Genomic DNA, 23840 nt, shown 5'->3' on the forward strand with positions numbered 1-23840 from the left:
TCTGTGAGGTGTGCATCCTCTAAACTGGAGAGAGACAGAGAGCATGTCCAGGGAGAGAGGTAGCAAGAGGCCCTTGAAAATAATAGCAAGAACTATGTCTGGCATGGTGGTGCCCAGATACAGTGCCAGCACTTGGTAGGCATGCAAAGGCCTGAGACCGACATGAGTTTGGGGCCAGTCTGACTCACACAGTGAAGCCCACACTTGTCATGGCCGTACTGTAAAATTCTGATGCAAAACAGTATGTGTGTGTGTGGAGATTCCATGAAATTAGAAAGTTTCCCACCCAGGCTCGATGACTCTATTGCCACTGCAGTTGGGAGAGTTAGGCCAGAGATGACAGGAGTGTGAGCCCAGTCTGAGCTGCGTGGTAAGTTCCAGACTCGCCTAGGCTATGGTAAAGCACTGTCTTAGAACACAAGGCAAGCAAGAAAACAAGCAAACAAGCAAACAAGCAGAAAACCTCCTCACAGCAAAGGAAGCAACAGCTCGTGGCTGCCTTCGGAAGGACAGGCTCCAGCAGCTGCGCAGCAGACATCAGTATCTATATGAGGCATATTCATCTCTAAAACTAGAATCCCTCCTATCCCACAAACCCGTCATTATTTTGTCCTAGGACAAAAACAAAAACAAACATACAAAATCCAACAGATAATATAGCCAAAGACATCTGGTATTGAAGAAAATAAGTTACAGAGATCCACGAGGTGCCGTGCCTCTGACAAATGCCTCCAGACTGTGTCAACTATCCTATTTGTCATCCAATCTCAAGGGATTTTAATAAAATTCAATTTTTGTAAGTAAAAATGCAACTTTCGTATTTTGTATTTTTCCATGTTTTATGTGCATGTGTGTGTGCACATACATGCATGTGAGCACACACATCTGTACATGGGTGCACATAAGGGCATGTTTGTATGCAAGTCTGAAGTTGACAGTGAGTATATTCCTTATCTGCTGACCCATCTCCTCAGCTTACGTTTTAAATGCATTCCAGCCTCTTGGGAAGCTTCGGTATTTTAATTTCTATATATTTAATTACAGTACTCTGCCCAGTACTATAAAGATGTTATCCATCTTTCTTCCCCATTATCATATTTTCCCTACCCCTTCCCATGCTGGAAGTTATGGAAGAATCTTTAGTGTGTTGGAAAGGGTAATTTTGGTTCTGGGCCTGATTAGTTACTAATTGGCTGTGTCCTCCATGTGTCTGTCTCTCAGCTGTAACCAGGGGCAGGGGTGGGGAGGGAGGGGGGTAGGTATTTGCTTCACAGTTACACAGGAGCAAGTGAGACTGCGCAGGTGGAGGTCCTATAGCTACCGAGTTCTGGAATCTAAGGCAACAGGCAGGCCTCAGCTGTTTTTTGTAATTTTCCCATTCTTGACTAACCCCAAAGACAGCAGACAGGAAGTCTTTAAAGTTACACTTGATTACTTCCTATGTTTGTCACGGTGATTTCTGTGCATCAAATATCCACACTGCACGGCAGACAAAGCCAGCCATTGTTATAGCTGGTTGCATCCAGTTTCTAGCTGGGATGTGAGCGTGACTGCCTCACCGGTCTCTGTCCCGTCGCTCTGCCCTGGGTTTGTGGGCTTGCAGGGGAAGGCTGTCTTCATGCTTGGACTTGATGCTGTGAACCTCCTGAAGCATCTCCAGAGACAGGCATCCCTTTGTTTATTTTAAGGACTGATCACTTCTTCACAGTTTTCTTCCTTTTTTGAAATATTAAACTTTGCGCTTTCCTCTGTGTTACACACCAATAAAGCTGTACTTGTCTTTGACTTGCTGTTAACCTAAAAGTATGGCAGAGAGTGGACCTGAAGCCACCACAAGGTGTTTAGCAGACACTGTGCTCAGTTTATACCTGTCCCGGGTTTCCTGTAGGCTTCTCATGTGAGGTGACTGCCAAGGGTGGCAGTGCCAACCCTGAATCCGAGTCCTCTCTAAATCACAGTCCAGATCCCAGACTGTGAACCTGAAGCCGGTGGGGTTGGAGCAGTGTAGACAGGTTGGAGATACAGTATTTGAGCAAGCATTTGACATTATGGTTTTTGCTTCTCTGTTTTATTTTTATGTGTGTGTGTGCATGTACATGTGTGTGTGCATATGCATGTGTCTGTGTGTTTCTTGAGTGGCTCGATCCTCTGGCACTAACGGGGTTCATCACTCTACTCACCTAATCTGGCGGTTCATTACCCCAAGTGAGTGCTGGGAATAAACTTTGGTTCCCTGGAAGGACAGCCAGCTCTTCCAGCCATTCCGGTCTCCCCACCCACCACCTTTCACTTCTGCTAAGACAGAGCTCACCTCCTCTTCTCTGTCACCATTTGCTTAGACACCTTTCTGGCACTCTTCCAGATTCTTATGGCATTACCAAAGGATCTGCCCAGAGGCAGCGCGCGAAGACAGACTAGAGAAGGTGTGGTGATGAACGGCACGAATGTGTTACTACAGAGTGGCTAATGAAACTCCTAACAGGAGAACGGGAGGGTGTGCATAACTGTTGGCAAGAGCATTTAGTCCCAACCATCAAAACTAAAAACACAAAGCAGTACATATTATCTCTTTAAACTGCAATCGGAAGAGATGATTGCCAGAAAGGAAAACAAAAAAGTTTTCCAATGCTGAGAACGTATTTGTATAAACTCACAAAGAAAAATTTCTTTTTCTTTTCTTTTTAGAGTATAGTTTCTTTGGATAATCAAATAACATTAAATTCTACAATGGTCAAAACAATCCGAGACCAGGGCTTATCAGACACAACCCTTCCAACGTACATCTTTCCATTGCATAACACACTTCATTTTTACATTCGGTTGCTAAGTTGATTGATCACATTTGTGGTGAAGTTTAAAGTTTCTACCTACGTTACTTTCCAACGACAGAAATTCTTCTTTGAGAAGACACTGTATGAAGATGGAAGAAACTAGATTTTAATTTGATTTCTTTACATTCTCAGAAATACAAAATGTTCCTTTCTACAAACCATGCTAATTAAGTTAAGATCATAAAAAAATGTGAATCTTCCAGAATTAATTTCAGTGAATCAAGTGTAGAAAATTTCATCTATTTAGAGAAGAGAAAAACACATATAAAAAGTTGGGCGTGAAGCAGGGCGTAGCGGCCTATGCCTTTCATTCCAGCATTTGGGAAGCAGTAGCTCTCTGTGAGACTAGCCTGGTCTACATAGCAAGTTACAGGTCAGCCAGAGTAAGAAAGTCCCTGCCTTAACCAGCAAGCAAACAAGTTGCGGGTGGGTGTGCCTCAGTAGGAGCCTTGAGTTGGTCAGGATCTAGTTTCCATCCTAAGTGCGGTAAGAACATGACGACAGACAAACAGACAAACAAAAGACCGGCAAGCAAATCAAACTCTCCACAGGCGAACCCCATAGAATGCAAGCTATTATTTAAAAAAATAAATTATTGGTGAGGATTCTCTTTGGGAAATAGGCTTTAATAAAAAACAGAGGACAGTTTCTACTTTATCATTTTCTTCGTATTCCTTAATTTGTCTTTTAAGTAAAGCAAAGTAGCATTTTTCTGGGCGAGAAAAAGCCACTATAAAATGCTGCAGAAAGATCCGAAAGCTCTGTCTCTGTGCCCGACAGGGCCTAGGAGAATTGGTGAGGCAGTTGGCGCTGGAGCGTCTGGGGGGGTGGGGTGGGGTGGGTCGCCCGGGTGCACAGGGACTCAGTTTTCTAACTTTGCTTTCCGGGTGCAAACAGGCTGGGACTACCTCGTCCCCAGACCTAAGGAGACAGAGTTTGGATCCTGGGGAAAGTGGCCGGGAGCGGGCTGTGCGAGCACCAGCCTGGGGCGGTCCGGGCCGGGGAGGGTTGGTGGCCAGGAGGAGAGGCGCGTCCCACCTGGGCCCCAGCGCCACCGCCCAGAGCCCGCCGGGCAGGCGCGTAGCCCGGGCTGCCGAGGGGCGGTGCGGAAGGGCGGAGGGCCGAGGGCGGGGGCTGCGGCTGTCGGAGGAGCTGAGCGCTCGCCCGAGGCTCCAGCCGGTCGCTCGCAGGTGTCCCGCAGCTCTGGCCATGAGGACCCTGTGGATGGTACTGTGCGCTCTGGCGCGGTTGTGGCCGGGGGTCCTAGCCGGCTGTGCAGAAGCCGGCCGCTGCTGTCCCGGCCGGGACCCAGCCTGCTTCGCCCGCGGCTGGAGGTTGGACAGGGTCTATGGAACGTGCTTCTGCGACCAAGCCTGCCATCTCACCGGGGACTGCTGCTTCGACTACGACAGGGCGTGCCCAGGTGGGTGTGGGCCCCGGGAGGGACCGCTAGGAAGCCAGGAATCTTCTGGTCGCTTCCAGGCCAGCCCAGTATCAGCCTTCACAATCCCAGTACCCCCACTCCCACTTCCCCATCCCCGCTCAATCCAGGCTTCCCAGTCAGTAGTTCCCGAAGCACACCCGCAACATCTGTGGGGTCACCCCTGGGATGAATTCTGTGACTCAAGAACTCCAGCTGCATAGAGTCACCTGGGGCCTGGAAGGGTGGTGCTGACAGTTGTCAGGGGTGTGTCCCTGGACCAGCCATCACCACACTCATTCTGTCAACCTCATAGATAAAGTTTGGGGATGGAGAAGGGTGAGGAGGCCAGGAAGGTGAGACTGTCCCAGTTTGTACCAAGCTTGCCCTGGGAGGGACCTTCACGTTCTCAGAGTGTTCTGTGGTGTTCACAGGTGTTCTGTAGTGGGCTCCAACATGGACCACAGCTGTTCCCTGTGAGGAGGTTTTCCATGCTCCTGGAACTAGCTTTTGATATTTTTCTTCCTCGAGTCTCTATAGGGTTTGATCCAGTTAGCTTTCCTTTAGAATGAGGCCTTTTCTTATTTAACATTTCTGTAGCATCTCACAGTTCTTTACCCCTTTATCAATTCTATCAATGCAAGTTTAACTGGATTTAAAGGTAAAGGAAGAAATGAGGAACATAGTCCTGACAAACCAGCCGTGCCCAAGAAGTCAGTTCTGGAAACCAAAGCAGCTCTGCTTCCTGCGACTCAGATCAGTCCCGAGGCCTGAGACATGACAGGGTTTGGATTCATTGGTCCCCACACAAGTCCTAGGCAACTTCTATGGAGAGGACCCAAGGGCTGCGCCATACTCCAGGAACAAGGGGCCTAGTAGCAACAAGGCCTCTCTCGCCTCTTTGCTAAGAGCCTGTCAACCCCCAGGCAGGTCAGTCACCCATCCCTGATACCGTGGAAGGGCACAGCCCAAAACTCGAAAATTTACTGACTGGAACTAATTATATACCTGTGATGGGATGCCTTTTTAATAAGTTTCCCCTCCCCACGCCACCCCCTGTTATAGGACATCTTGCCTCAGACTAAAGTCAATTAGTCAGAAAATGTAGTGATTCTGAGCCACGTGCGCCCTCCCCTGGCAACACCTAGACTGTCTCTCAGCTATATCTCCCGGGTCTTGCCAAAGCTCTCATTCATTTTTTAAAGAAGATTTATTTATTATGTGTAAGTACACTGTAGCTGTCTTCAGACACTCCAGAAGAGGGCGTTATGGATGGTTGTGAGCCACACGTGGTTGCTGGGATTTGAACTCAGGACCTCTGGAAGAGCAGTCAGTGCTCTTAAGGGCTGAGCCACCTCTCTAGCCCCAAAGCCCTTGTTCTTGAGGTGCTTGCCTACATTCTAGTCTAGAGTCCTGCAGCCCTGGTTTGTAGTAAGCACAGGGAGGTTGTGGCACTGATGATTCAGTCTCTGTTCTTAGGAATCGCTGTGTACCGGCAGCACAGGAGAAGCCACATGCACACTGTGCAGAAAACTCTCTCTTCCTACAGGGGACACTGCCACGGTAGCCAGGGATGCCCACCACCAGGGTTGGCTTTGATCTGTTCCTGTGTGCCCTTTCCTACAGTCCCAGGGTCCATCTGTCCTTGTGCACTTTACGCTGTGGCACTTCTCTCGTATTTGTAAGTTCACACTCCGTGCTCTGTGTGAGTGAGGTAAGGAAGGCCCCGTTACGTTGCCACAGTGGATGGAAGGAGGCTCCTCCCTGGCTGGGGGGCAGCCATGTGCACAACACTGTCATGACAGACAGATGGAGGCACGAGTACTGCTCAGGAAGAAACAGAAGCAGAGCAGCGTGAGACTTCCTCGTGCTGCTTGGAAATGCATAACAGTGAAAATGTATTAGCTACTTCTGGAATTTTCCATTTCATATTTTAAACAGTAGCTGGCTACAGACTCTGAGGGCAGAAAAACTAGGGTTAGGGGAAGACTTTTACCAAAACAGGTCACCAGGAAGACAGTTGGGAAGGAGATACTCTGAAGATCTGTGGAAAGCCTCATAACGTCCCTGTCCAGTTGCCCACGGGGAGCAGAATGCTTCTGCCAGGCCCTGCGGCTAACAGAGTGGACACAACTAGAGAGAGGGGGGAGGGGGAAGAAAAGGGGAGGGGAGAGAGAGAGATTCGGGCTCTCTGGGGGGATGGGGAAGAGGGAGTACAGTGAGGGGGATTTATCATCATCATCGTCATCGTTATTATTTACAGTCTGTATCTGTAGCTCTGCTGTCCTCAGACTCAGAGATCTGCCTGCCTCTACCTTCAGAGTGCTGGGACTAAGGATGTACTCCACCTGGCTGTACTGTGTTTCTAAGACACTGGGCAGACCTAGGCTGAATACAAACCCTCCCAGTCATTATCTGGCCACAAAGAAGTGATATACCCTCTTTTTAGCCTGAGCTGTAGAAATAGTAAAATCAATTATTTTGGATCAGGAATTTATTGGATAGATTAAGGAGATTAAGTAAGCTTATCTTATGAAGAACTCGAAAGCAAATCAAAGGGACTGCACTCCTTCCAGAAAGGTTGTGGGTGACAGACAAGGAACTAAAGCCAGAGAAGGAATAGTGTGTGGTGGAATTCAGAGGCACATCCATGTCCTACATGAACTTTCCTGCAGGTCAGCAGAGGGCTTTGCCGGCTGAGGACCAGCAGAACCGTGAGGTCCCTTGCTAGGCTATGCTCTAGTCAGAAGTTTCCTGTGAAGACACAGGGAAATAGCAGCCATTGGAAAAGCTGGCTGTTTTGTGAGTCTGCTTACACACTGCAGGGAAGGCTAAGGGGCGGGGCAGGGCAGAGCTGGGCAGCCCCGCCTCCTCAGCCCTGGGTGAGCTACTGTGGGTCAGGCTTGCTGTGGGCCTGCCTCCACGGGTTAGAGCTAGATTTGTGGCTAGAGGCTGCCTGTGAGAGCACTGCTTGGGCAGAACGCCTCTAATCTCCTGGGACTTTCCCTGAAAATATTTATTATTTGTGATCCCTGCTCTCTCTAAATAACCACAATGTCATGATTTTGTCCCTAATGTTAAAGCCTCCTGTGTAACCTTTACTCTGCCGCGCACTGGTCCCATGGCTGTGGACAGCGTGTGCCAGTATCTTAGGGCTCAAAGTTTCTCCTGTGTAAAAAGGAAACTGAGAAGAACACCCCAGGGGCTGCCAACTGGTTCCTAGAAGGTAATGCCTAAGAAAACTGGAGCCTGCTCCCCTGCTCCGAGGGATATTTGAACCACTATGAATAAATTAGTTACAAGTTCCACCCTCAGGGTGTCATTTAATGGTAGGGCATTTGCCTGGTATGAACAGGTCTTGAGTTTGGTCACCAGCACCACAATTTATTTTTCTTTTTTACAAAAATCTACTCCAGACCCTGGGGAGAAAAGACACCCAAATCAAGTATGTATATTGATGTTTATCTATGTAAGATCAGGGAAGGTCTGAACTCAGAAACTCACCTGACTGAGGGACATTGGGAAAAATGCAGTTGCCCTGTTGACTCACAAATTCCAAAGCTGAGATTCGTAAGAGCTCCCATCACCCAAGCTCACAGGAATGAGGACAGCACTAAGGTGGGAAACTTGACCTCAGGCTGCTACTAGCCACCTCTTCGAATGGAATGTGTGGTGACTCCATACATTTTCCTAGACACAGCAAAGTCTAGAGTCCCAAGTTACTCAGTACTCACAGCCGCCTCACCGTTCACTCTGTTCTTGCCCAAGGTTGTGCTTGCTCTCCTTGCCTTCAGGAGCCCTTTGGCTGACAGTGTGACCAATGCGATCTCCAGGATAGCCAGGGAGACACAGAGAATGTCTCTCTCGAAAACCCCAAAACCAACCAACCAAACAAATGAGCAAAACAGAACAAAACAAACCCCTCCAATGGGTATATATAAAATAGCAGGAGAGGGACAGACCTAGATTCAGGTCATCCTGCCCTGGAAGAATTTAGTGGAAGTCTTGCTTGCCCAGTGTCCTTCCCAAGCTGCTAACTCAGGACTGGGTTCTTCTGACTTTACTGGTAAGATCATCAAAACAGTGTGCAGTATTGCCTCCTTCACAGAAATGTAGGGAAGAGGTAGACAGATACATAGCAATTATTAATTCACATAGGACAGGGTAAAGCCTGAGTAGCATCTGTGTCTTCTCCCGGATTTCTGGGGAGTCCCGGAAACAAACTGCTGAAGTCCAATGAGGAAATGGACACTGTGTGAACACGGGCTCCCAGCCGACCGGCCGACTGACTGACTGATCCACTGAGAGCAAGGCTGCCTCAGATGGCAAGGACTGAGAAAGTGAACCTTATCCAAGCAGCACAGCGTGCGTGTGTGTGTGTGTGTGTGTGTGTGTGTGTGTGTGTGCGTGCGTGCGTGCGTGCGCGGTTGTGCAGGGCCTGCTGCCCTTTTGCAAAACAGCTGACTTAGCAGTGGTGCCCGCCCACCCAGCCCACAGCCGGGGAGAGGGAAGCCACTGACACTCAGGTGGCATTTACTCTGGGCCAGCACTCCTCCCTACACCCTAGTCGCTGCACAGCCACTCATAGCTATTGATTCACTGCGGTATCATGACCCACTGAAGGTACACTTGATTTTGGTCTCATCTTATTCGCCAGCATTGCCAAAAGGATGTAGGGCCCAGAAGTGTATACAAGAACACAGTTCTACTGGAAACGCTACCCAGAAGAAAACACCATAACCTTTTTTCATTTGTATTTTCTCCCCAGCCCCACCCCAGGTTTACATGATGTCTAGAACCCTGCTTGTCTGTCAGAGTTGCTTATTTCATTGTTTCCTTCAATCTTATAAACCAGTCCACCTAATGTCTTAAAAGATTTTGTAAAACCTACTGAGGACCAGATGACATCATTTTTTTACAAGAGGAAAAAACAAACAAACAATACAACAATGATGAAACCTGTTTTTTTTTTTGTTGTTGTTGTTGTTGTTTTGTTTTAAATTGAGGTAGAAAGAGTCCCTTCTCCAATGTGGGTTTATCAGAGTCTTGGGAAGGCTTTGGCGAGGTTGTGCAGAAAATGTATATTTTCTAGAAAGGAAAATGAAAATGGAAGAGATGTGACATAACATCTCCACAAGATAAGCCTGCCTTTTGTATGCTGGTTAAGAAGTCATTTTGTACTTTTTCTGTAGACTGTCAAGAAGAAGCAATACTAGTAAACAAGTGGGCACTCCTGTAGCGCCTGCACAGAATACTCCATAGGGGTACTAGCATGTGCGGGCCTGGTGTACGGGAGAAAGCACGTAGCCTTTGACATGTAGATGGAACAGGCAGGGCGGGTGACAAAGAAGAGTTCTTGTGTCTGTGTGCTGAATGCAGGAGAGATTACTATACGAGGACAAGATCAAGATGCTTCAGCAGAGATGGAAGAACTCAATAGCAATGATTAGATGAGGAAGGAACCCTTCTCCTGCTAGCGGCCTAACCTGTGACGTAACGATGGTGTATACACACTTTGAGAGGAAGCAGCATCAAGAAAAAAGAGTTTGGTTTCGTCTTGGTTTTGAGACAGAATGCCATGGAGCCTGCGATGCCTTTGAATTCACTATGTAACTAAGGACGCTGCTCATGAGCTTCCAACTCCCAAGTGCTGAAAACAGGAGGATTGCCATTTTAGGCCAGTTTTAGCTAGTTGGTGAGTTTGAAGGCATCCTGGTTACACCCTGATGCTTTGTCTCAGAACACAACCAAAGAAACAACAAATTAAAAAAAAAATCCCCTTGGTACCCTGGAGCCCAAGTGTAGTGATTTGGCATAAGTCAGAGTTGTGGTCTGCCTAGAGAAAGGCCATGGCAGCCCGAGATGGGAGATGTCTCCTCCACAGCAGGACGGTTCCAGAATTCCAGTACTCCATGGGGAAAGCCCTCACTGAGCAGTGGGAGGCAGACATGCGGAAACAGAGAGAGCCTGCGGAGAGCTGAGTGGGAACGTTTCTTTCACTATATGCTGCAACCTTTGAGGGAGGAAAATTGGGATCAAATAAAAGGAAACACAATTTCAAGTCTCAGATGATAAAACTAAAGGAGCTCATTACTTAAGATGAGGTATTGGCTCGTCAAGAGGTGTGAACAGGCAACAAAGCGGTGTGGGTCCCAGTGCTGGCTGCCTTCGCAGGCCATATCTCCCCAAGCTACGACACAGAGAGAAAGGCCTCAGCTGAGGAAGCAGTTTGTCTGAGACTTTACGATGAGCAGTTCTCAGTCGTACGCTGTAAAGAAAGAAACTGGAAGGAAGTGCAGAAGTGTCTGGAGGCCCTAGAACACACATGCTTGTTGTGTCTTGGGAGGAAAGAGGCGGTGGAGTTGAAGCTTGGTACCAATGGTGTGTGTGTGTGTGTGTGTGTGTGTGTGTGTGTAAGAATGTGTGTGAATGTGAGTGTACTCCTGTGTGTATGTGTATGTGTGTATATGTGTGTGTGTGTGTAAGAATGTGTGTGAATGTGAGTGTACTCCTGTGTGTATGTATGTGTGTGTATGTGTCTCTCTGTGTGTATATGTGTGTATGTGTGTGCACTTGTGTGTAAGAATTGTGTTAATGTGAGTGTTCTTATGAATGTGTGTGTATATGTGTGTAAGAATGTGTGAATGTGAGTGTTCTTGTGTATGTGTTGAGTTTGAATTTCATCTCATATGAAGCGAGGGTGGCTTGAATAAAAATATTCTCCATAGACTTGTGTATTTGTACCCTTGGTCCCAGCTGGTGACACTGTTTGGAAGAGGCTATGGAGCCTTGCTAGAGAAGCTATGCCATGGGCACAGGCTGAGAGTTTAGAGCTCCAGCCGACGTCTTGCTCCATCTTGTTCCCGCGTGCAGTGGAGCTGTGAGCTTTCAGTCTTTCGTCTTCCGGCATCGGCTGCCATGCCACAGCTTCCTGTCTTCCTATCTGAGAACGATAGTTCTCAGAAAACAAAAGGCGAATAAACTTGTTGTTCTTGTACTTGCTGGTCATGGTATTCTTTCACAGTCACAGAAAAGTAGCTATCACTCTTTAAACAAAACCAAACAACAACGGCAGTAATAAAAGAGATTACCCGGTTATTTGATAGAAAGCCAGGCACAAGAGCTCTTTCATTCTCAGCCTTGGACTAATCTCTGAGAGTTCAAGAACAGCACAGTCTCCATGACAAAGCTTGGCCACTTAGGCTACATGGTAAGACCCTATCTCAAAACAACAACAATGACAAACAGGGGTACAGTTTTTGAAGTTATCGAACTTGGATATGACTGGCTGTTCCTGTCAGAACATGTAAAAGGGTACTTTATTCCTGCATACAGTATAACTACTTCTTTGTTCTTGGCCATTCTCTTGTGCCTGGAAGGATGGATATCTGAGACTAGTTGACCAGTAAGAACGCCATCCTTCCTCACTCTCTGGTTGATTATCACCCTCGCTGTCAGTAGGTTAGAGTTAGAGACATACCAGGCCAACAGTAGGAACACAGCTATGCATTCGGTGCTGTTCTCTACTCCCTCTGGTGTTTGGTAGAATCACTTCCCAAATCAAGTCCACATTCCATAGACTGCCTCTGGAGAAACCCAACCTGAATACTGAGTTGAATTTAAACAAAGAAGAGGAAGATGTCACCGAATTTCCTGTACCCATTAAATCTAGATTTCCTTCCCTGAAAGGATGGTGGGGTGATGTCATGGAATTCTGTTAAGCAACTGAGCAGAGAGGAGCCCAAGGCCATCAAGCACCAGTTGCTTAGGTGGCACAGTGACAGACCCCATTAGCCGCTGGTAAAAACACTGAGGAGACTGACTTTGAAGAAAGAATATTCTGCCATGTTGTCTATAAAGATAGGCTTTAGTGGGAACGGGGCAGGGCTGTTAATGAAATGAAAGGAAGCAGTGTCATGAGCTGGAACCTATGACTGGCAATAAATCTGTCCGAAGTTCCTGTACTTCTAACCTCTGGGACCCCAAATCTCTTGTGGTGAATTCCACCTCACATAATCAAAAGTTCACAAGAGAATCAAGAATAGAACCTTCTAGTGGAAGACAAATAAATGACCCAGCTAAACTTTTAGCAAAAGTCTTACAGAGCACCCCCTCCCATATAAGTTATATTTCAATTCCTCTTGTATTTTGTGTTAGAATAAAGCCATGGAGACATTGTCTTGGAACCTAGAACTTGAGTTTGTCTATATGAGATGTTTGTTTGTTTGTTTGTTTGTTTGGAGATAGGCTGTAATAAACTTTGCTCCGGCTGTTGATGAACTAACTCCTGGGCTCAAGTGATTCTCCTATCTCAGTCCTCAAGGACCTGGGACTCCCAGTACAACACTAGTATTCAGCCCTTTGTGAGGATTTGAAAGTCAATAGTAATAATAGCAAATAACTTGCTTTGTCAAGGACTAATCTTAGACAATAAGAACCACAATTGACACAGTGATTCTGTGACTCTTGGAACTGTCAAAAGGTACCACACCCACCAAACGCTGGGCATGAGACACAGATTTAAAGAGATTCCGAGACACTAAATTCTGTCAGAAAATACTCCCTCGTGTCCACTCTTAAAGTCAAACTCAAGACCACATCACAGAAGTGTGAGTGAATGACACTCAGTTTCATGTTTTAGCACTGTACAAATTTTAAAATTTGAAACAGGGGTGACCTCTTCTTGCGGTCTCACGGTTGTTTCTGTTTGTGAGACCCGTGGCTCGACCCTGCTGATAGCAAATGTCTTCAGGAAATGCAAAAATTGGCCCCCCTGTTCCCAACTTCAAAGCTATCGCTGTTATGCCAGATGGGCAATTCAAAAAGATCAGCTTAAGCGAATACAGAGGAAAATACGTTGTGTTCTTTTTTTACTCTCTTGAGTTTACTTTTTGTGTGTCCCACGGAGATCACTGCTTTCAGTGACAGAGCAGAAGAATTTAAGAAACTCAACTGCCCAGTGACTGGGGCTTCTGTGGATTCTCACTTCTGTCATCTGACATGGATAAACACACCCAAGAAACAAGGAGGATTGGGACCCAGGATACCTTCATATCAGATTCCAAGCGCACCATTGCTCAGGATTATGGAGTCTTAAAGGCTGGTGAAGGTATCTCTTTCAGGGGCCTCTTTGTTATTGATGATCAAGGTATTCTTTGCCCGATAACAACAAATTATCTTCCTGTTGGCTGCTCTGTGGATGAGATTGCGAGACTGGTCCAGGCCTTTCAGTTCACGGACAAACATGGTGAAGTGTGCCCAGCTGGCTGGAACCTAGCAGTGTCCATCAGGCCTGATGTCATTAAGAGCAAAGAGTATTCGGGCAGAAGCGAGCACTGGACCACTTTCCTGCCAGGCAGCATTGAGCAGCCAGGAGAAAACCTCTTATACTCTACTCACGCTTACACACATGATGTGGTGTGATTCCAGATACGCCTTCCATACAGGGCTGAGCTGTGTTTTGGGCAGACCATCTTATATCAGTCACAGAAACCAGCCTATTAATTCTCCTCTCCTCTTCTCTCCTCTCCTCTCCTCTCCTCTCTCTTCTCCTCTCCCCTTCTCTTCTCTCCTCTTCTCCTCTTCTCTTCCCTCCTTCCCTCTTTTCTCTCTCTCTCTCTCTCTCTCTTTCTTTCTTTCTTTCTTTCTTTCTTTCTTTCTTTCTTTCTTTCTTTCTTTCCTTCCTTCCTTCCTTCCTTCTTTCTTTCTTTCCTTCTTTCTCTCTCTCTCTCTCTTTTTAAGTATATATTAAATGTGAATTCTGAGAAAAAATTGGAAACAAATGCATTTTGAAATCCAAGTATTAAGTGCTGTTCAAGTTCAACACTTGGAAGAATGAGCTAAACTCAGGAATGAAGAAGTCTGAGGGGGAAGTGAGGCACAGAAAGCATGAAGCTCGCAGAAGTCCTTCAAGCCCATTACCAGCCTGCGGGTCTCACTGAATGTCTTCTCCTTGATGATATGATATAGACATTTCTGTTTGACCATACCCTCCCATTATATGGGCAGAAACCTCTAAAACAAGTTTCACTATCTAAGTCAGAATGGGCAGAAATTCTCAATTCCCCTGCCTCAGCCTTCAAGTTATGAAATGGCAGCTGTATTCTGCCACACCTGGCTACTGGTTAGTTAACTTCTGACCAGGGTACTAAGGGCCTTGATCTCTTCAAGTAGTACCAAGAACATTGGATATCCAAATGCAAATGAATAGAGATGTATGCCTAGTTCCACAGACAAATATTAAAGCAAATAAAACACCTAACAAACTATAAACTTATGGGAGAAGTTATTCGCACAATTCTTCATGATGTTGGAGTTTCAAGAGTCAATGTTCAGCCCGACATGAAGTCCAAAGTATGTGTGACACCAGCAACAAAATAGGTGAGTTAATCTTCATTGGATTAAAAGAGATTTTTTTTTTGCATGAAAAAAAAATCAAGAAAGAAAAAAAGACACACCATAGGATTGGAGGAAAATATGTGTAAAATTATCAATTTGACAAAGAGTTACTGTTCACTTTACAATTCCATGGCAATAGAGAGTTAAAAATTCAATTCAAAAATGGGCAAAGGACTTGAATAGATACATTCGAAATGAGAGGGCTCATCAGGAGACAATCAGGAGACCAACAGGTGGTGGATGTGGCAACGAAGACCAGCATGGCTCAACTCACTCGTGAAGGTAGCTGACATGAGATATACACCCATGGGCTTTACATGGTAAATGGAGTGTGCTTTAAGATACTTTTTTAAAGAACTCAGCTTTAAATTGCATGTATACTTTTAAAACCAGGTGTAAGATGTTTTCATGTATGTACTGTCAGAAGTTTCCAAAAGTCAGAGGGATTGCATATGAATGGCACTATATGTCTTGAGGGCAATAGGGGAAGGGGAAGAAAGCGTTGTCATCTAGCTCAGGGACACTCCTGTAACACCCGGATTCCTGAGGCTCAGGTGGCTGCTAGCCTGGCGGGGCGCCTTTCCTCCCTGCGATTGGGAGACAGAGGTGAAGGGCAGAGAGACAGAGAGACAGAGGGCAGAGAGGCAGAGAGGCAGAAAGACAGAGACAGAGAGGCAGAAAGACAGAGAGGCAGAAAGACAGAGAGACAGAGAGGCAGAGAGACAGAGAGACCGAGAGGCAGAAAGACAGAGAGACAGAGAGACAGAGAGGCAGAAAGACAGAGAGACAGAGAGGCAGAGAGGCAGAAAGACAGAGAGATAGAGAGACAGAGACAGAGGACAGAGAGGCAGAGAGGCAGAAAGACAGAGAGACAGAGAGACAGAGAGACAGAGAGACCGAGAGGCAGAAAGACAGAGAGACAGAGAGACCGAGAGGCAGAGAGACAGAGAGGCAGAAAGACAGAGAGACAGAGAGGCAAAGAGACAGAGAGGCAGAAAGACAGAGAGACAGAGAGGCAGAGAGGCAGAGAGGCAGAGAGACAGAGAGGCAGAGAGGCAGAGAGGCAGAGAGGCAGAGAGGCAGAGAGGCAGAGAGACAGAGAGGCAGAAAGACAGAGAGACAGAGAGGCAGAGAGACAGAGAGACAGAGACAGAGGGCAGAGAGGCAGAGAAGCAGAAAGACAGAGAGACAAAGAGGCAGAGAGACAGAGAGGCAGAGAGGCAGAGAGACAAAGGGCAGAGAGACTGAGAGACAGAGAGACAGGGAGACAAAGAGACAGAGACAGAGGGCAGAGAGACAGAGAGGCAGAGAGGCAGAGAGACAGACAGAGAGACAAAGGGCAGAGAGACAGAGAGACTGAGAGACAGAGAGACAGGGAGACAGAGAGACAGAGACAGAGGGCAGAGAGGCAGAGAGGCAGAGGCAGGCACATCTCTGTGAGTTTGATGCCAACTTGGTTTGCAAAGTAGGTTCCAGGACAGCCAGGGCTATATAGAGAGACCTGTCTCAACACAACACAACATACAACACAACAAAAAAAAGGCTCAGGCTGGGCGGTGGGGGCGCACGTCTTTAATCCCAGCACTTGGGAGGCAGAGGTGGGCAGATTTCTGAGTTCGAGGCCTACAGAGTGAATTCCAGGACAGCCAGGGCTACACAGAGAAACCCTGTCTCGAAAAACAAACCAACCAAACAAACAAACAAATAAACAAAAGGCTCAAGTGGAATTGCTCAGCTTAGGAATTGGAGCTGAGACCCCTGGGTGGTGCAGCTGAAAAACACTGCATTTCTATTTTTAGATTTTTTTGAGGAACCTCACACTGATTTCCATAGTGGCTGTACCAGTTGTTTCTTTAGTTACAATAGTGAATCAGGGTTGCCCTTCCCCCACATCCTTGCCAGCATTTACAGTCATTTGTGGTCTTGGTAAGAGCCATTCTCACTGGAGTATGATTTTGATTTGCATTTCCCTGATGGAAAAGGATGCTGAACATTTTTAAAAGCATTTCCTAGTTACTTGTGCTTCTTTTGAGAACTGTTCAGTTTCATAAACCATTTTATTTGTTTGTCTATTTCCGTAGCCCAAGAGCCATCGATAACATTTACTTAACTGGGGGAGGAGGGAGGCAAAGGGAAACAGAGCATGGAAAGGGAATCGAAAGGCAGAGGAATGGGTTTATAAAAACAAGCATCTTTCATCTCTTCTGATCTTGCTGATTGTGGGGCTACCGGAATCACCCCACAAGCCACATGAACATTGATCTCAGGCAGGGATGGTTTATTGAATGCACATCCCAAGAATGATCGACCAGGGAAACAGATCAAAGCTGGGGGCTGGCCATTTCTCAGGGCCTGCTTATAAAGGCTAAACCTGCAAGACACAATGAGCTCATACGCAGGTGCTGGAAGTGCTGCCCAGTGGTCTGCCCTGACTCAAGCCATTTAGGACATAGCAATTCATATTGACCTTTAATTTGATGGATCCTATGTGAAGCTTAGAGTTTCAGGATTTCTTAAGATTAAGAAACCTTGTAACCTTATGAGGTCCCATTTGTCAATTCTTGCTCTTAGAGCATACGCCATTGGTGTTCTGTTCAGAAACTTTCTCCCTGTACCGATGTCCTCAAGGGTCTTCCCCAGTTTCTTTTCTATTAGCTTCAGAGTGTCTGGCTTTATGTGGAGGTCCTTGATCCATTTGGATTTGAGCTTAGTACAAGGAGACAAGGATGGATCAATTCGCATTCTTCTGCATGCTGACCTCCAGTTGAACCAGCACCATTTGTTGAAAAGGCTATCTTTTTTCCATTGGATGTTTTCAGCCTCTTTGTCGAGGATCAAGTGGCCATAGGTGTGTGGGTTCATTTCTGGATCTTCAATCCTGTTCCATTGATCCTCCTGCCTGTCACTGTACCAATACCATGCAGTTTTTAACACTATTGCTCTGTAGTATTGCTTGAGGTCAGGGATACTGATTCCCCCAGATTTTCTTTTGTTGCTGAGAATAGTTTTAGCTATCCTGGGTTTTTTGTTGTTCCAGATGAATTTGATAATTGCTCTTTCTAACTCTGTGAAGAATTGAGTTGGGATTTTGATGGGTATTGCATTGAATCTGTATAGTGCTTTAGGCAAAATGGCCATTTTAACTATATTGATTCTACCGATCCATGAGCATGGGAGGTTTTCCCATTTTTTGAGGTCTTCTTCCATTTCCTTCTTCAGAGTCTTGAAGTTCTTGCCATACAGATCTTTCGCATGTTTGGTAAGAGTCACCCCAAGATACTTTATACTGTTTGTGGCTATTGTGAAGGGGGTCATTTCCCTAATTTCTTTCTCAGCCTGCTTATCCTTTGAGTATAGGAAGGCCACTGATTTGCTTGAGTTGATTTTGTAACCTGCCACTTTGCTGAAGTTGTTTATCAGCTGTAGGAGCTCTCTAGTGGAGTTCTTTGGGTCACTTAGGTAGACGATCATGTCGTCTGCAAATAATGATAGTTTGACTTCCTCCTTTCCAATTTGTATCCCTTTGACCTCCTTATGTTGTCGAATTGCCCGAGCTAGTACCTCAAGTACAATATTGAAAAGATAAGGAGAAAGGGGGCAGCCTTGTCTGGTCCCTGATTTCAGTGGGATTGCTTCAAGTTTCTCTCCGTTTAGTTTGATGCTGGCTACCGGTTTGCTGTATATTGCTTTTACTATGTTTAGGTATGGGCCTTGAATTCCTGTTCTCTCCAAGACTTTAAGCATGAAAGGATGCTGAATTTTGTCAAATGCTTTTTCAGCATCCAATGAAATGACCATATGATTTTGTTCTTTGAGTTTGTTTATGTAGTGGATTGTATTGATGGATTTCCGTATATTGAACCAACCCTGCATTCCCGGGATAAAGCCTACTTGATCATGGTGGATGATCGTTTTGATGTGTTCTTGGATTCGGTTGGCAAGAATTTTGTTGAGTATTTTTGCATCGATGTTCATAAGGGAAATTGGTCTGAGGTTCTCTTTCTTTGTTGGATCTTTGTGTGGCTTTGGTATCAGCGTAATTGTGGCTTCGTAGAAGGAATTGGGTAGTGTTCCTTCTGTTTCTATTTTGTGGAATAGTTTGAAGAGTATTGGTGTTAACTCTTCTTTGAAGGTCTGGTAGAATTCTGCACTGAAACCATCTGGTCCTGTGCTTTTTTTGGTTGGAAGACTTTCTATGACTCCTTCTATTTCTTTAGGCTTTATGGGACTGTTTAGATGGTCTAGTTGGTCCTGATTTAATTTTGGTATTTGGTATCTGTCAAGGAAATTGTCCATTTCCTCCAGATTCTCCAGTTGTGTTGAGTACAGGCTCTTGTAGTAGGATCTGATGATTTTTTGGATTTCCTCAGTTTCCGTTGTTATGTCTCCCTTTTCATTTCTAAGTTTGTTAATTTGGATACTTTCTCTGTGCCCTTTGGTCAGTCTGGCTAAGGGTTTATCTATCTTGTTGATTTTCTCAAAGAACCAGCTCCTAGTTTTGTTGATTTTTTGTATGGTTCTCTTTGTTTCTACTTGATTGATTTCGGCCCTGAGTTTGATGATTTCCTGCCTTCTACTCCTCCTGGGTGAAATAGCTTCTTTTTGTTCTAGGGCTTTCAGGTGTGTCATTAAGTTGGTAATGTATGCTCTCTCCATTTTCTTTTTGGAGGCACTCAGGGCTATGAGTTTTCCTCTTAGCACTGCTTTCATTGTGTCCCATAGATTTGGGTATGTTGTGTTTTCATTTTCATTGTGTTCTAAAAAGTCTTTAATTTCTTTCTTTATTTCTTCCTTGACCAAGGTGTCATTGAGTAGAGTATTGTTCAATCTCCACGTGTTTGTGGGTTTTCTGTTGTTTCTGTTGCTATTGAAGACCACTTTTATTCCATAGTGATCAGATAGGAGGCATGGGATTAGTTCTATCTTTTTATATTTGTTGAGGTCTGTCTTGTGACCAATTATATGGTCGATTTTGGAGAAGGTACCATGAGGTGCTGAAAAAAAGGTATATTCTTTTGTTTTAGGATAGAATGTTCTATATATATCAGTTAAATCTAATTGGTCCAAAGCTTCAATTAGTTTCATTGTGTCCTTGTTTAGTTTCTGTTTTCCTGATCGGTCCATTGAGGAAAGTGCAGTGTTGAAGTCACCAACAATTATTGTGTTAGGTGCAATGTGTGCTTTGAGTTTTAATAAAGTTTCTTTTATGAAAGAGGGTGCCCTTGCATTTGGAGCATAGATGTTCAGGATTGAGAGTTCTTCTTGTTGTATTTTTCAGGCAAAGGACACCGTCAAGAGGACAGATCGGCAACCAACAAATTGGGAAAAGATCTTCACCAATCCTACATCAGATAGAGGGCTAATATCCAATATATATAAAGAACTCAAGAAGTTAGACTCCAGAAAACCGAACAACCCTATTAAAAAATGGGGTACAGAGTTAAACAAAGAATTCTCACCTGAAGAACTTCGGATGGCGGAGAAGCATCTTAAAAAATGCTCCACTTCATTAGTCATTAGGGAAATGCAAATCAAAACAACCCTAAGATTTCATCTTACACCAGTCAGAATGGCTAAGATTAAAAATTCAGGAGACAGCAGGTGTTGGAGAGGGTGCGGAGAAAGAGGAACACTCCTCCACTGCTGGTGGGGTTGCAAATTGGTACAACCACTCTGGAAAGCAGTCTGGCGGTTCCTCCGAAAACTGGGCACCTCACTTCCAGAAGATCCTGCTATACCACTCCTGGGCATATACCCAGAGGATTCCCCACCATGTAATAAGGATACATGCTCTACTATGTTCATAGCAGCCCTATTTATAATTGCCAGATGCTGGAAAGAACCCAGGTATCCCTCAACAGAAGAGTGGATACAAAAAATGTGGTATATCTACACAATGGAGTACTATTCAGCCATTAGAAACAATGAATTCATGAAATTCTTAGGCAAATGGATGGAGCTAGAGAACATCATACTAAGTGAGGTAACCCAGACTCAAAAGGTGAATCATGGTATGCACTCACTAATAAGTGGTTATTAACCTAGAAAACTGGAATACCCAAAACATAATCCACACATCAAATGAGATACAAGAAGAAAGCAGGAGTGGTCCCTGGTTCTGGAAAGACTCAGTGAAACAGTATTTGGCAAAACCAGAACGGGGAACTGGGAAGGGGTGGGAGGGAGGACAGGGGAAGAGAAGGGGGCTTACGGGACTTTCGGGGAGTGGGGGGGGCTAGAAAAGGGGAAATCATTTGAAATGTAAATAAATTATATCAAATAAAAAAAAAAGACAAAAAAAAAAAAAAAAAAAGATTAAGAAACCTTGCTTCCGGCTGCCATTTGCACCAGGGAGCCAGGCAGCTCCACAGCCTTCAGTGCATGGCCCTCCAGAAGAGGGTGATCTCCCAGCAGGGCTTTTCCACATCTGAGTGCAGAGGTGAGATCTCCACCTTCTCTCTGGAGGGGAACAGCCAAGAGCACACAGGGGCATATGATCAGTGAGTGGAGCTGCTGGGACAGGAGTATTCTGATCACCATTTGCACCAGGGAGCCAGGCAGCTCCACAGCCTTCTGTGCACAGACTCTGCCAGAAGAGAGTTGGTCTCCCAGGAGTGTGGACACAGGCTTACAGGCCCACAGGAGGGACAAACTCCAGCCAGAGACAGCAAGATCAACTAACACCAGAGATAACCAGATGGTGAAAGGCAAGCACAAGAACCCTACCAACAGAAACCAAGGCCACATGGCAACATCAGAACCCAGTTCTCCTACCACAGCAAGTTCTGGAAACCCCAACACACCAGAAAAGCAAGAGTTGGATTTAAAATCGTATCTCATGATGCTGATTGAGGGCTTCAAGAAAGATTTAAATAACTCCCTCAAAGAAATACAGGAGAACATGGGTCAACAGGTAAAAGCCCTTAAAGAGGAAACACAAAAATCCCTTAAAGAAATACAGGAGATCACGGGTCAACAGGCAGAAGCCCTTAAAGAGGAAACACAAAAATCCCTTAAAGAATGTCAGGAAAACATAAATCATCAAGTGAAGGAACTGAACAAAACCATCCAGGATCTAAAAGTGGAAGTAGAAGCAATGAAGAAATCACAAAATGAGACATTTTTGGAGATAGAAAACCTTGGAAAGAATTCAGGAGTCATAGATGCAAGCATCAACAACAGAATACAAGAAATAGAAGAATCTCAGGTGCTGAAGATACCATAGAAAACATTGACTCAGCAGTCAAAGAAAATGCAAAATGCATAAAGCTTTTAACCCAAAATATCTAGGAAATCCAGGACACAATGAGAAGACCAAACCTAAGGATTATAGGTATAGAAGAGAGCGAAGATTTCTAGCTTAAAGGGCCAGTAAATGTTTTCAACAAAATTATAGAAGAAAACTTCCCTAACCTAAAGAAAGAGATTCCCATGAACATAGAAGAAGCCAACAGAACTCCAAACAGATTGGACCAGACCAAAAAGTCCTCCTGGCACATAATAATCAAAACAACAAATACACTAAACAAAGAAAGAATATTAAAAGCAGTAAGGGGAAAAGGGCAAGTAACATATAAAGGAAGACCTATCAGAATTACACCAGATTCTCACCAGAGATGATGAAAGCTAGAAGATCCTGGGCAGACCTCATACAGACCCTAAGAGAACACAAATGTCAGCCAAGACTACTATACCCAGCAAAACTCTCAATCACCATAGATGGAGAAACCAAGATATTCCATGATAAAACCAAATTTACACATTTTTCCACAAATCCATCCCTACAAAGGATAACAGCTGGAAAATGCCAATATAAGGAGGGAAACTACACCCTAGAAAAAGAAAGTAATCTTCTAACAAACCCAAAAGAAAGTAACCACACAAACATAAAAATAACACCAAAAATAACAGGAAGCAGCAATCACTCTTCCTTATATCCCTTAACATCAATGAACTCAATTCCCCAATAAAAAGACATAGACTAACAGAAGTATTTTTCATGTAAATCTTCAATTTTATCAAAAAATGTTTGCAATTCCTCTTCCAATTAATTTAGTGGGTTTTTTGTTGTTGTTGTTGTTGTTGTTGTTGTTTTGGTTTTTGAGACAGGGTTTCTCTGTGTAGCCCTGGCTGTCCTGGAACTCACTCTGTAGACCAAGCTGGCCTCGGACTCAGAAATCCTTCTGCCTCTGCCTCCCAAGTGCTGGGATTAAAGGCATGCACCACCATTGCCTGGCTAGTAATGTTTTTATGTCTACCTTTTTATCCGTATAATTTTCCATGAGATAGTCAATTTTAATGTGTTTTCTATATATTTCTTCAATTTTATCAGAGATATTTTCCATATAAATCTTCAATTTTATCAGAAAAAGTTTATAATTCCACTTTCAATCACCTAAGAAATATTTTATGCATACCATTTTATCTGTGTAATTTTCTATGATAATCTTCAATTTTAATAAGTTATTCTATATTTTTGTATAATAGTATAAGAAATATTTCCCACATAAATCTTCAATTCTATCATAAAATGTTTCTACCTCCTTTTTCAATTAATTTAGCAATGTTCTTTATGTCTACCAATTTACTCTTTAATTTTACATGAAAAATTTCAATTTTAATGTGTTTTTATGTTTTTTCATTTTGTCAGGAATATTTTCCATGTAAATCTTCAATTTTATCATAAAATGTTTTTACTTCCCTTTCAATAAAAAAAGAGAGAAAAAGATTAACAAACCTTATAACATACAGAACATAACAGGGTATGCGGTCAGTGTGACCTTGCTCAGAGGGTTATTTTTCTGCACCAATGACTGGCACGCACATTACAACAATGAAATGAGTACCTGATGGGCATGAACAAAATGGCTACAGCTATGCTAGGGGGACAAGCCTCAACAGTGACAGCAGACAGTGCATAGGCCATTTATTAACCCGGTCGTCTTGATATTTGATTTCTAAGTTCTTTGTATATTCTAGGTACTAATTCTGTCAGGTGATTGCTTCATGTTATAGGCTGCCTCTTCTCTCCATTAAAAGAAGCTTTTGTATTTTGTAAGATCCCACTATCTCCATTTTTGGCCTTATTTCCTTGAGTCCTATTCAGAAAGCCCTTGTGTGTGTTCATATTTTTGAGCACACTCACTCCTTTGTCTTGTCGTGGTTTCCGAGTTTGAGAGCCGACACTGAGA

At 44.6% G+C, this 23840-nt stretch overlaps 1 protein-coding gene and 1 pseudogene across 1 annotated transcript in view; both read left to right on the forward strand.

Moving 5' to 3' along the window:
- Positions 1–4037: 4037 nt before the first annotated feature.
- Sbspon (somatomedin B and thrombospondin type 1 domain containing) overlaps positions 4038–23840 on the forward strand; it is a 34326-nt gene continuing 14523 nt past the window's right edge. The window contains exon 1 of the mRNA XM_052175403.1: positions 4038–4254. Within this exon, the coding sequence (XP_052031363.1) occupies positions 4041–4254 (214 nt within the window). The 5' untranslated portion in view covers positions 4038–4040. The remainder of the gene's footprint in view (positions 4255–23840) is intronic.
- LOC127679710 (peroxiredoxin-1-like) lies at positions 12948–13674 on the forward strand (annotated as a pseudogene).

The sequence above is a fragment of the Apodemus sylvaticus genome, chromosome 3 (assembly GCF_947179515.1).
Source record: "Apodemus sylvaticus chromosome 3, mApoSyl1.1, whole genome shotgun sequence".
Lineage (NCBI taxonomy): Eukaryota > Metazoa > Chordata > Mammalia > Rodentia > Muridae > Apodemus > Apodemus sylvaticus.